At 36.1% G+C, this 13,927-nt stretch overlaps 1 protein-coding gene across 13 annotated transcripts in view; it reads right to left on the minus strand.

Moving 5' to 3' along the window:
• The window catches only part of CADPS2 (calcium dependent secretion activator 2), a 613,932-nt gene that overhangs the window by 166,105 nt on the left and 433,900 nt on the right, over window positions 1-13,927 (minus strand). For all 13 annotated transcript variants that reach the window (XR_011648842.1, XR_009185867.2, XM_058297292.2 and 10 more), the window contains exons 12-13: window positions 4,974-5,110; window positions 2,541-2,728 (exon numbers count right to left, since the gene is read on the minus strand). Coding sequence is in view for 11 of the 13 variants with exons in the window: in XM_058297292.2 (XP_058153275.1) it covers window positions 2,541-2,728; window positions 4,974-5,110 (325 nt within the window). In the remaining 2 variants the exon portion in view is untranslated. The remainder of the gene's footprint in view (window positions 1-2,540; window positions 2,729-4,973; window positions 5,111-13,927) is intronic.

Here is a 13,927-nt window from a genome sequence, read left to right on the forward strand (position 1 = left end):
AATGAAGACATTCATTCATTCATTATGGACTTATTGAATACTTGCTTTGTGACAGAAGTGTTCCTTTGTGCCAGTCATTCTGCTAGTTGCTGAAAGAGGTACAGGAGCTAGATCTTTAAGATGATGAATTTGATTTTATACATTCAGAGAATTTTATAGATGCATAGTTTAAAGTGTCAGCAGAACAATCAAGCTGCCAATTATAAATAGAGATTTCCATTGGGGAGAATAATTGGGTTGGAATTATCTGTACATAGCAAGGTCAAAATTGAAGCTATGGAAGGAGACAAGATTGCTGAAGTAGAAAAATATCTCAAGAAAGAAGAGATAAAGTTCAAGAATAAAGGCAGGAAAAACACTATACTATATACTTAGGAGTCGGGAGGTAATGCAACTACTAGCAGAGATAGAGACAAAAGGAGAGCCAAGACAGTGCTGGGTCTGGGAACATAAGCAGCTTTTTAAGAAGTACCAGGTCAAGTGGCCACGTTAGTTGCTGAGAGCAGGGAGAGGAAAGAAGAGATGTGATGTGGGGGCATTTTTAGGACTTGGAGTTATCCTAAATGATATTGCAGGGACAGATACTGGACATTATATATCCTGACATAGCCCACTGAATGTACTGGGAAAGACTGTAAACTACAATGTAAACTATAATCCATGCGGTGCAGCAGTGCTCCAAGATGTATTCACCAAATGCCATTGATGTGCTGCAATGATGAAGGTTGTTGTTGAAGTGGGAGGAGTGGGAGGTGGGGGGTAGGTAGAAACTTTTTTTTTTTTTTTAAGATTTATTTATTTATTCCCCTGCCCCGCCTCCCCCAGTTGTCTGCTCTCTGTGTCCATTCACTGTGTTCTTCTGTGATCCCTTCTATCCTTATCAGCGGCACAGGGAATCTGCAATTCTTTTTGTTGCATCATCTTGTTGTGTCAACTCTCTGCGTGTGCGGTGCCATTCTCGGGCAGGCTCCACTTTCTTTCACGCTGGGTGGCTCTCCTTATGGGGTGCACTCCTTGTGTGTGGGGTTCCCCTATGTGGGGGACACCCCTGCGTGGCAGGGCACTCCTTGTGTGCATCAGCACTGTGCATGGGCCACCTCCACATGGGTCAAGGAGGCCTGGGGTTTGAACTGCAGACCTTCCATGTGGTAGGCGGACGCTCTATCCATTGGGCCAAGTCTGCTTCCCTCTTTATTTTTTACTGTAACATTTTTTGTGATCTATGTATCCTCAAAAAAAACCCAAAAAACAAAAAATAAATGCTCAAAAAAAAAAAAAAAGTACCAGGTCTTGGATATTCTATAGCATTAACTTTTCAAAGAGAATGAGGAGGGTCGAGTCTGAGAAAAGGCTACTATATTAGGTCATTAGAAAGTCCATTTCAAGAAGCCCCATTAGCAAGTAAGGAGCTAGATGTCAGATGGGAGGAAAGGTGAAAGAATGGGAAGATAGAGAGTACAACAGAACGTTAGTTTGACAGGGTATAATACTGAGGAAAATACACACTAACAACTAACATTATTTTGAACACTCATGAGCCAGGCACTGTTCTAAAGGCTTGACATATATTAACTCATTTAATCCCTGCAATAATTTGCGATTTATGAAAGAGACTATTATGTTTTTATTATAGATGAGGAAGTTGAGACACAGATGATTAAGAAATGGGCTCAATGTCACATAAGTATTAATTTGAACATAGGTGGTCTCACTTAAGAATCCCTTAACCACTGTGTTATATTTTGAGGCTAAGTGAAACTTAGGCTTGTGGGAAGAAATAAAGAAAGTATAAAGAGGGAGAGATGGAGTACTGGTTGAATCAAGATAAAAAAGAGATGGAATCAGGAGCACCTCCTTTTCATGGGAGGAGCCATAGCAAAGGTTCCTTGGAGACAGGATTAAGAGACTAGAGAGAGGATGACATGGACAGGTTTTAAGCCCTCAAGTACTTGGCTGTGGAGGCTTACATCAGACAATACTTAGCCATTTTGTAAAGCAGGAGGTGAGGTTACGAGCTGAGAATGCTAGAGCAGGGCTTGAGAAAAGAGGATACTTGTTCCACAAGAGTAGATTAAATTAGGAAAGGAGTTGTGTGGAGATGATATATATTCCACTGTTTATCTTGCATTATCAATGTAATTTTATTCCACAGTGGAAAAGCAAGGATCATTAGGTAAACACAAATCTATCAACAAACCCGATTGGGCATACACATGATTCAAAACAGAAATACATACTGACACTTAAGCTGTGAAGATCCCAATGCTAAGTAGTACATATGAACTAATAATCTCATAAATATTGTCTACCTCTCTCTCTCTCTCCTTTTCAAGTGGTTTCAATGGTAAAAAGGAACCTAAAGTGAAGCCCACCTAAATCAATTGCATATTGACGTACATTTTTCCTTTGTGGAATTTTTCTTTCTTGCAAGACATGTTTGCTATTTAAAATTGGTTACTAGGTGATAATGGCAAAGCACATTTTTCTCTCTCTTCCCAAGTCAACCCTACAGATTTCACTGCGTTTGTAAGTAAAAATACCTGTTGCCATGCACATGAGAGGCGCAGAATGCAAAGCTGTAATGGAGCAGGGTTGGGTCAATGACAGCGCCATTTTCTGAATGTTCCATCAGTTCTGTCAGGTAGCAGAGATGTCTGTGACAGCCTCTCACACCATAACGGGCACAGTACTCATCTAACACAAAGACTTGGCCAGGACTAAACCAACCCTGCAAAAGAAAAAAAAAGGTTTTTTTCTTTCTGTACTAAGATTTTCTTTCCTGTAGGTACTTTTAGGCAGTGTAAGCAGAGGCTGCATGAAAGTGTCTTTTAATATTTATTACTGAGATGCTTCATGTTATTTTCAGAAAAACTAATGTCATTAATTTTGGAACTGATCTGGGATACTGGCAACATAATGCTATTTTTATTGCCTCCAAGGCATGGGCAACTTGTTCTTCTCTACTGCCAGACTTTTTCACATTATCTAAATTGTCAGTAACAAAGAGTGATATTTCCAAAATCTTCAATCTCTTTATGAATCAATCAAAAAGCAAATGGTAAAGCAGACATTATAACTGAAATTGCCTAACTACTGAAAGAATTTTATAAAGTAAGCTACAAGAAAATTTCATTAAGTTTAGCAGTAGTATGCATGTACTATTTGAATCCTTAAATCCTGGGGAATTTTTTCCCCATTCCATTTGTCTTTCTATGACCAGTATAAAAGAGTGAACATTTTAAAGAAGTATGTAAAGCCACGTTAAAGTGTGTGTGCATGCAAGCACGCCCACCTGAAACGTGGGGAGCCACGTTAGCTGAACACTGGGGGACAGAGCTATGTAGAGCTGGTCTATAAAATATTTAGATGAGTTATATAGAATTAGGTATTAATTTAAGATAATACAGAGAAAAGAGACTAGAGAGTCTTAGAAGGGAGCAGGATAATCATGCAAAAAAAGGAAAAGAATGGAGAGGAAGGTAGAAAAATGAGACTGCAAAAAAGAAAAGAAATAAAAAAAAAAGAACATGAGCTTACTTACTATGGTGGTGGCACTAGACATGCCACCTATATTATCTAAATATTTAGAACCATCATGCATGGCTGCTATTATGATCTCTATTTTACAGTTGGAGAAACAGAAGTTTAGAAATGTTAAGTGACTTATCCAAGCCCACATTGAAAAATCAGCTGTTGAGCCAGGATTTACATCCAGGGCCATCCTGCCTCCAAACAATTTTTCTAATCACATCATGCTTACTCTCCCCTAAGCAGGTGAAGACATACTATAATGTTCTCCTCAGACTCTATGTTACATGTGCGGACAGCCACAAAGTTAAAACAATTTCTTTTGGGAATTTAGTAACTTACTCCACTGAGTAGAATCCAAGAGGAAACTGTCCCCTTACGGATGTTCACTCTATGTATGCTTGTCCATGAAAAGATATTGTAGGGTTCTGTGATGATTTGTTTTACTTTCTATGTAATGGTAAAGTTTGAGCTATATTTTATAGTTCAAACTATTCAATTTTATTTAGACTAATAGGTATTTAATAATCTACAAATGAATTTACTGATCATTAGTGTGCTAAAGGCATTATAAGTTATTTCATTTCTTCCTGTCTATAGCAATATTTCTGATGATTTGGGAGAATATTCTGCCCAAAATCTTATTTTAAGTAAGATTTTAAATAAAATGGAACTTTATTGCATGTACCTATCATGCTCAGTGGCAGAAAGAGTAAACTGATGATAGAAATAGGCATATTCTTATTGGAAAATTTCCAGAGAAACTGACCCTGACAATATTAGACTTCGGAAGGACACATAAACTTCCTTGGCTATAAAGTTTAATCCACGTAGAATGAGTCATTAAGCATTCCTTCTAAATATGTTATACTTTTATACCAAGGTTTGGCTACAGTTTCATTACATACCAGATAATCAATTTTTTTTTTAAAAAAAGATTGAAATTATTGTTTGAGAACTAGATGAAACTAAAGCTTGTCTCTGTTACATTCAGCCCCTGACATATTGTTTACTACACTGTTCCTTTCCCCTGTCATTTAAGTTGTCCTTCTATGAAAAAAAGAATGAAATGCAAGATAACATTTGGTGAGCAGAATTTAAACCTTAAAATGTCTGTACAGGTGTTAGTAAATCCTTTCGCAGAGATTTTTTTTTTTTAATAGTCTTCATTAAAGCCTTCTGTTTTCATTCAGCCTTCTCTAGAGGCATTGATAAACCACAGCTCAGCATCTGTTTGAATCTATTCTCCTGTCTATTGAGTGACACAGCAGTGGTCTTCAAGTGTATAATTTTCAAATTGGGAAGCAATTGATTGGAATCCTTTATCCCTAACTTCAACTACAGTTATTAAATGAGTCAGGAATAATATACCACTTCATAGCAAGTATGTCTCACTTTTTAAATATCTTTTTTTTAAACCTTTTGTGGACTACATAGATACTCACCAAGCAAGAATAGGAATCATTCAGTCTGTGATCCAAAGTCTGCCTCTGGAGTATTCTAAAAAGGAAGGCGTGGTCAAGCTTGCAAGGATTAGCAGAAATAAACTCATCCATACCATGTTTCTGAAAACGATCTGCATCTGTAAATTCGGAAAAGCATATATATTATATTTCTTTTTTTCTGGGCTAATGATGAATACATACTGTTTTTATAGAATAAAAAAAATTCACGTCTCATGGTAACAGAGGACTATATTCTATCATCATATAAAAGAATATAATGCCAAGAATTCAGCATATATTAATATAAATTGCAATTTTTTTGAAGCCTAAAAAACAGGGAAAAAGCCACAAATTATTTGGAATGAAGAAATTCTATTTTCATTCAAAGTTACTTCTAACATCCATCACAAAAATTATCTTGTTTTCCAACCTTAAGGAAAGTTGATGCATTTTAAGTAGATATTTTCAGGAGGAACTGACTGGAAAAGCATCCAGTTCTATTCATAAAAAACAGTAAAGATGGTTAGAAGCCTGCTTTCCAAATGGCAAACTAGGGCAGAACTGAACACACAAGCTTCAGCTGGATCATTTCCAGTCTTCTTTTTGTATAGAGCTTTTAGTAGGGCCAACATTAATGTAGAAATGGCAATGAACGCTCTTAAGCTTCAAGTTTAAGAGACATGAAAAAGGAAGCATCATGTTTGTGCAAATATGCAGACAAAGCGTAACATCCCAAATGGCACTTCAATCAAAGGCCCAACTTTATTGTTCTTTATAGACTGCCTTCTTCAATGCCTGTAGACCCTGCGGGTTTGTCAAAAGGCAAGCTTTTATAATGGCTTTCATTAACGGTGCGTTTTGTCAAAGTCTTCAGTGTGAGTTCTTTACTGAGTGGAGACAGAAAAAGCCATGCAGTATCCCCAAAAGATGGCTGGGGTATTACTACATTAGCTCTGTTAGGAATGTAGCATATATGGGGGCAAGCAATTCGTTATCAAGATAAAAGTGGACTCTACTGACAATGGATAGCTGAGGCTCCATTGTTTCTCCCAATTCACAGATAGCTCCCTCTTTCTGGTCATTACAAGAAAAGCAGAGTTTTTACGACCTACTTGGTACAATTCTAAAATTGTAAAGGAAGAGACAAAAGTTTATTGACTAAACCCCATTATAGAGTCAGGCTCATAATAAAACTCAATATTGATCTGTGGACATGATGCTAACATAATCAGTCACATTTAGATATTTAGCCCCAGATCATATTGATTCATGTCAGATTCAACTTTCAGCCATATCTGAGAATGGAAGAAGTATATAATTCAAGTTGAAGGGTCCTCAGAATCACAATTTAAGAAATGATCACAAACTAATTGTATCTCACATTGATGGCAAATATCAAAAGGCGAAGCTATCAAGTAAGCAATGGATGGCAGTTCATTGATGATGTAAGGTACAATAAGATAATGATCTTTGGAAAAAGTAACACATGTATTCCTTTACATTTAATAATTACTTATCTGAATGATTAAAAACATTAATTAATGTTAATTGCATGAACAAAAAACTAAACTCCTTTTCCTGAATTAAGAAATGAGACAATCTGACTTCTCTTGTATTTTATGTATTTTATTCTTTTGCCTAATAGTCTTTTAATATAAAGTTTAATATATGAAAATGTGAAATAATCACAAATGAGTATAAAGTATAGAAAATGCAAACAATGCGTATCATAAAATATGAATATTATTTTGTATTTTAAAGAGTTTATCTTAGAATCTTCATTCCTCTACCTGAGTAAAAAAAAAACCTCTTTAGTATCATTTTTCTGAAATTACTAGTTTTATGAAACATCTGCTGAATTTTATTCATTATTTCTTTCACCAGATAAGGTCATAACAAGTAGTTAAAAATAACACCTGTTAATGGCTTATCTGTAGAGGAAAGGATATATAATAGATTTCAGGGGAGAAAATCCATACTTCTCTCTTTACTATACAGGCTTCTAGAAGCACAATTTTTAATTTAAAAGAATGTACTTACATTTAAAAATAAAATACACTAGTACCTGAAGAAGAGGACCGACAGTTGACTTTTGTAATTAAATATACTTTATGAAGTATTTTCTTCATGAAATATAACTCTAAATAATTATATTTAATAATGTGGCAAACCTTTTCAAATCACACACATGAATGGAAAATTACTTTCCCAAAAATTGTTGATTATTGATAAAAAATAATATTCTTTATATCAATTTAAGTCACAAAATTCAGACCCTAAAAAAACCCCAGAGAGCCAAACAAATCCACTATATAGTATATGCAATCCCTCCAGGGCTCTAATATTATGGAAGGGGGAATGTACTCTTAGGTATTACCTAGCTGTAAAACCATTCATTTTTTTCCTTCCTTTCTATGCCACATAAACACAATTCAAAACATTTTATGCAAAAATACTTTATCATTTGTCAGTACATTATTAGTTTTCATGAATTTTTGAAGAAATAAAAATAAACCAGAAAGGCAACAGTTTTGGTCTCCATTTGTGAGAAACCTTTCATTTTAAATTCTCTCATGAAATAAAGTAAAATAGGAAATCAGCTATCATTAAAATATTATTGTCTCATTTTTTATTTTCATATAGTTTCTTCTTGACATAACATATATAAGCCTAATTCTTAGGGAAGAGAGAGTGAATCATCTGGAACCAATAGGAAACATTCTTTAAATTAATAGCATAACCAAATCCAATGCTTGCAGAATCATTTTAAAATTGAGTTACACTGAATTACTTTCAATTAACATTTATTGTAACATGAAATTATGGTGACTACTTTTAAATGGAAAATTATTTATGGTAATTTAAAAAAATTCTCTGATAACAGCAAATTTCAGTTTGGCATTTCTTCTTAAAAGATGTAAGGAAATTATCAAAACAAATCAACAAGATATACACTCAAGCAATGTACTGTAAAACTGTCACAAATTGTGATGATTAACCTATGGACTAACTACAGATGTGGGGCATGGTAATTGAGGATTCTAATGGAGTTTCTATGGTAACAGTTGGATAAATTCTCCAGCATCTTTAGGTGGAATTGTCACCAGGTGTGGTAACAGTGGATAGAATAAAAACCCAAATTGAGAAAGATTATTATATGTCTAGTTAACAAGTTCTACAGGATTTATTCAAATGGAACCTGAAAATTTAAAATTTTCATTATGGTAACAGGTATTGGAAGACAAGAGAAAAGAATAAGCAGGCTGTCAGAGCAATTTAAACAGTTACCACTGACTTGAAAATAGCTAACAGAGAAAACAATGTGAGGGCTTTTAGCAACCTGGCAGGCTCCACTGGAGTGGGGAGCTACTTGGTAGGCTTGGACCACAGACAGCCCATAGGTGCTCAGGAATCCAAGTCTCAGGAAAAGCATTTAAGAGAGATTTCAGGATTTGAGATGGAGAAAATACTTAACTGAAATGTTTCTCCTTCCTTTTGAACTAAATCAAATTTTGCTGCTTTTCTGCTGTTCCTCGTGTTGTGAGAGAGCAGGGATATAAGAGGGAGAGGGGAGGAAAAGAGGGAAGGGGCAAGGGGGGGCAAAAAGAATGGGAGGCCATTTATTGGTGCTCAGACCACTCAGGTGTCGAGCCTGTGGCTCAAGTATGAAAGGACTAAGAGTGTGCTGCTACCTAAGAGAGCCCTTCTCCTCTTCTGCAGAGCACTAAGCTGAACTAAACAGCAAATGAACCTTTTGAAATACAATAATTTGGTTTCAAACTGCCCTCTGCTGTGTTTAGGAGTTTATCTGTAGCTGCCTGTACTGCTACCCACACCTAACTATACTTTGCTTCCACCTCAAATTCTCACTGAACATGAAAATTTATAAGAAGTTTAAATGGCACAGAAAAGTAATTCCCACCTTTCTTTTTAAATCATTCATGTAGCCTTTAGCAGGAGTTTAACATTTAAAAACTTTGTGCAAATTAATTGGGTTTGTATATCCTCTTTTATATACTCATGTTTCATGATGAAAAACAAAGAGTAATAGTTGATAAATTAGGAATTTGTTGACACCTTTATTATTGATCCAAATAATTTCTTAGCTTGTATTTATTAAATTTATTTAAAACAGATATATGGATTAATACACCTTGCTTCTTGAAGCAAATAACATGTAAGTGATATATTCACATGATGGCAATTTTAATCACAAGATCAAGATTCACAAATAAACCAATATTCAAATTTTATCAAAATTATTTTTAATATAAAATAAGACAAATATTTTCTCTCCGAAGTATGAAACATTTATTAGCTCAATTAGTTCAATTAGCAAAATTAGTTAATAAAATTAAATTTAAAGGACAACTAGCAAGATGGGGGCAGAGTAAGGAGCTCCCAGTCAGCTTGTGCTACAGGACAGACCCAGAACTATGTGGAGCTAGCTGAAGCACCTGTTTAAGGGCTCCAGGAGACCAGAAGAGCATCCTGTCACATCCTTGAAAGAATGGAAGGAGGAGACTGCCTATCTGCAGAGAAGATTCATAAGTAGAGCACTCCACGCCCTGGAGGCCAGTGCCCATCCTCCAATGGAGGCACAAGCTGCCTTGCGAGCTATTCCATGGCTGGAATTGGAAGCTCCGCTTCCCAAAAACAGGGGAGAAAGAGATGAATGGGTATGAACTTCAGCTACTGAATTAATAAAGTTGGTGGACTAAAGTATAATCCTAAGAACAGGTAAAGTTTGAACCTTGTCAAGTCAGAAAAAGGCTGGTAGCCACCATCTTAATTCCACCCCTGGATGAAGGGAAGTAGGGCCGATTGAAAATCACTTTGCTGGCAGGGAAAGTCTTCTTTTCATCCAGATCAGATTGCAGCTCTACCATAAGGCCCAGCCCCACCTCTGGCAAGGAGGAGGCTGAAGGACCTGCATCAGCCTCCCCGGGGATATATAGGCCATCCCACAGAGGCTGGTGATGATCCTATTCTGGTGGCAGAAGCCGCCTCAGGAGCTATTCTGTGGCTGGAATCGGAAGCTCCATTTCTCAAAAACAGGGGTGGAAGAAATGGTTGGTCATCAACTTCAGCTACTGATTAGTAAATTCGGCTGGCTAAAATATAATCCTAATAACAGATCCTAAGTTTGAACCTGTACGAATGGGAAAGAAGGTGGTAGCCACCATGTTGACTCTGCCCCTGGCATGATGGGAAGCAAGGCTGACCGAAAATCACAGTGATGGTAGGAACCGGCTTCTTCCCCCCAGATCGGCCTGCAGCCCTAGCTCTTAGGGAGGAAGCTGGTGGGCCCTGCACCAGCCTCTACCGATAACTGCAGGTATATTCGATTAGACAGAGTTAGAAGCCTACCGGGGCAACTATGGTCATTTTGGACACACACGGCATAGATTGCTGCTCACACCTGTAGCTCCATCCCCGTCCCAGGAAGGGGAGGAAAAAAAAGAGGCATGAAGCTTCATCAGTCTCTCTAGGCAACTATAGTCTAGGTGCATGACTTGGATTATTACACACGGCTGTGGCTCTATCCCTAATCTTGGCAAAGGAAAAAGTTGGGAAAAGCTTCTTTGGTCCCTGGGGCAATGAGGGCTGCTTGAGTCTCCACAGATTATAGCACCAACTACATCCTTGGCTCCTACTACACAACCAGCAAGGGCGAAAGGACAAGAAAACCGTAAATTAAAGAGAGAAACTGCACCCAGAATAAATACATCTAGTAACCCAGATGCCAAGATACCAACAAAAAATTACAATCCACACCAAGAAACAGGAAGCTATGGCCCAGTTAAAGGAGCAAGATAAGCCTCCAGATGACATAAAGGAGTTGAGACAACTAATCATAGATGTTCAAACAAATCTCCTTAATAAATTTAATGAGATGGTCAAAGAGATTAAGAATATTAAGATGACACCGGATGAGCACAAAGAAGAATTTGAAAGCATACGTAGAAAAATAGCAGATCTTATGGAATGAAAGGTGAAATATATGAAACTGAAAATACACTGGAATCATATAATAGCAGATTTGAGGAGTCAGAAGAAAGGACTGGTGATCTTGAACAAATGGCCTCTGAAAGCAAACATAAAAAAGAATAGATGAAGAAAAGAATGGAAAAAATTGAACAAGGTCTCAGGGAACTAAATGACAAGAGACATGCAAACATGTGCCATGGATGTCCCAGTAGGAGAACAGAAGAGAAAAGGGGCAGAAGAAATATTTGAAGAAATAATGGTAAAAATTTCTCAACCCTATTGAAGGACATATCCATGTCCAAGAAGCACAATGTGCTCCCACCATATGAATAAGTTCAAAGAGACCGACTCCGAGACATATACTGATCAGAATTTCAAATGCCAAAGACAAAGAGAGAATTCTGAGAGATGCAAGAGTAAAGCAACGCATAACATGTAAGAGATACCCAATAAGATCAAGTGCCAATTTCTCATCAGAAACCATGGAGGGAAGAAGACAGTGGTATGGCATATTTAAGATACCGCAAGAGAAAAACTTCTAGTCAAAAATCTTATATCCAGAAAGACTGTCTTTCAAAAACGAGGGCAAATTTAGAAAATTCACAGATAAACAGAAACTAAGAGAGTCTGTAACCAAGAGACTGGCTTTGCAGGAAATACTAAAGGGTGTGCTATAGCCTGAAAAGAAAAGAAAGGAGAGAGAGGTTTGGAAGAGATTCTAGAATGAAGATTATATCAGTAAAAGTAACTACAAGTGTCAAAAGAGTGGTGAAAATAAAATATGACAGATAAAACCCAAATACTTAGGAATAAACTTAACCAACAAGGTACAGTACTTGGTACAAGGTACAGAAAACTACATCCTATTATTAAAAGAAATAAAAAAGACCTAAATTGGAAGAACATTCCATGCTCATGAATTGGAGGACTAAATATTAAGATGTCAATTCTAGGGGAAAAAAAGTCAATTCTACTCAAATTGATATACAGATTCAATGTAATCCCGATAAAAATTCCACCAGCATTTTAAAAATAGGTGGAAAACATGATTACCAAATTTATTTGGAAGGGAAAGGTGTCTTGAAAAGCAAGAAACATCTTAAAAGGGAAAGCAAATTTGGAGGACTCTTATTTCCAGTCTTTAAATCATATTACTGTGCTACAGTGGTAAAACAGTAAGGTACTGGTAGAAAGACATACACACAGAGCAGTGGAACAGAATTCATGGTTCAGAAACAGACTTCCACATCTATGGTCAAGTGATTTTTGACCAGCCTGTTAAACCCACCCATCTTGGATAGAACAGTCCATTCAACAGATGGTGCTGAGGGATTTGGATATCGATAGCCAAAAGAAGAAAGATGACTCCTATCTCACACCTTATCCAAAAATTAATTCAAAAGGGATAAAAAACCTAAATATAAAAGCAAGAACCATAAAGCTTCTAAAAGAAAATGTAGGGAAATATCTTCAAGACCTGGTGTTAGGTGGTGGATTCTTAAAGGAGAATAGTATATGTGTATGCTACTTTAGTTCAGTTGGTATCAAATTAAACATGATTGTTTTGAATTTAGGATGTTAAATTTAAGCACTTGCTAATCACAAAGAAAATGTATGAAACATACACAGGAAATGAAAAGGGACCCAAAATGGTACACTATACGAATAACAAATAAATATGAAAGTAGGCATTAAAGAAGAACTGAGGGATGAAAAAGGTATAAGACTTTCAAAGACCAACTAGCAAAATTGCAGAAAAAGGTTCTGCATTATCAGTAGTTCCTTTAAATGTAAATGATAAAACTCTAATGTCAAAAGGCAGAAAATAGCAGAATGGATAAAAAAACATGACCCAATTATATGCTGTTTATACAAGATGAACCTTAAATTCAAAAACATAAGTATGTTGAGATTGAAAGGATGGAAAAAATATACCATGAAAATAGTAACCAAAGGAGGCTAGGGCAATAATATCAGATAATAGACTTTAAATAAAAAATGTTGCAAGGGACAAAGAAGGTCACTATTTACTGATAAAGTTGTCAATTCAATAAGATGACATAACAATTATAAATACATATGAACCTGAAAGTATATGAAGCAAATATTGACAGATCTGAAGGGAATAATAGACAGTTCTACATTAATAATTTTAATGTACCATTTTCAATAATGGCTAGAACACCTAGACAGAAGATTAATAAAATAGAAGACCTGAATGATACCCTAAAGCAACTAAACCTCAGACACATACAGAACACTTCATTCAAGAGCAGGAGCATAGGTTTCTAATAGGATTAAAATAGGAACTACTTCTGCATAAATCTAACAAAAGATATGCAAGACTTATATACTGAAAAGTACAAACATTCCCAAGAAAAATTATAATCAACCCCAATAAGTGGAGAAAGAGGCAGTATTCATGGATTGGGAGGCTCAAAGAACCAATTTTTGTTTTTGTTGATTCTATTATACTTTTTGTTCTCAATTTCATTTATTTCTGCTCTGATCTTTACTATTTCTTCCCTTTGGCTTGGTTTGGGATTAGTTTGCTGTTCTTTTTTTAGTTCTTCCAAGCGTGCAGTTAGATCATCAATTTTAGCTCTTTCTTCTTTTGTAATGTAAATCCCTCTCAGCACTGCCTTTGTGGTGTCCCATTGGTTTTGATATGATATGTTCTCATTTTCACTTGTCTCAAGATATTTGCTGAATTCTCTTGCAATTTCTTCTTTGACCCACTGATTGTTTAGGAGTGTGTTGTTCAATCTCCATATATTTATGAATTTCCCCCTTTTCTGCCAAATTGTTGATTTCCAGTTTCATTCCATTATGATCAGAGAAAGTGTTCTGTATAATTTCAATCTTTTAAAATTATTGAGAGTTGCCAATAAATGGCCTATCCTGGAGAAGGATCCATGAGCACTTGAAAAAATGTATATCCTGCTGTTTTGGGGTGCAATGTT

This window comes from Dasypus novemcinctus, chromosome 5, assembly GCF_030445035.2.
Source record: "Dasypus novemcinctus isolate mDasNov1 chromosome 5, mDasNov1.1.hap2, whole genome shotgun sequence".
In the NCBI taxonomy this organism is placed as follows: Eukaryota; Metazoa; Chordata; class Mammalia; order Cingulata; family Dasypodidae; genus Dasypus; species Dasypus novemcinctus.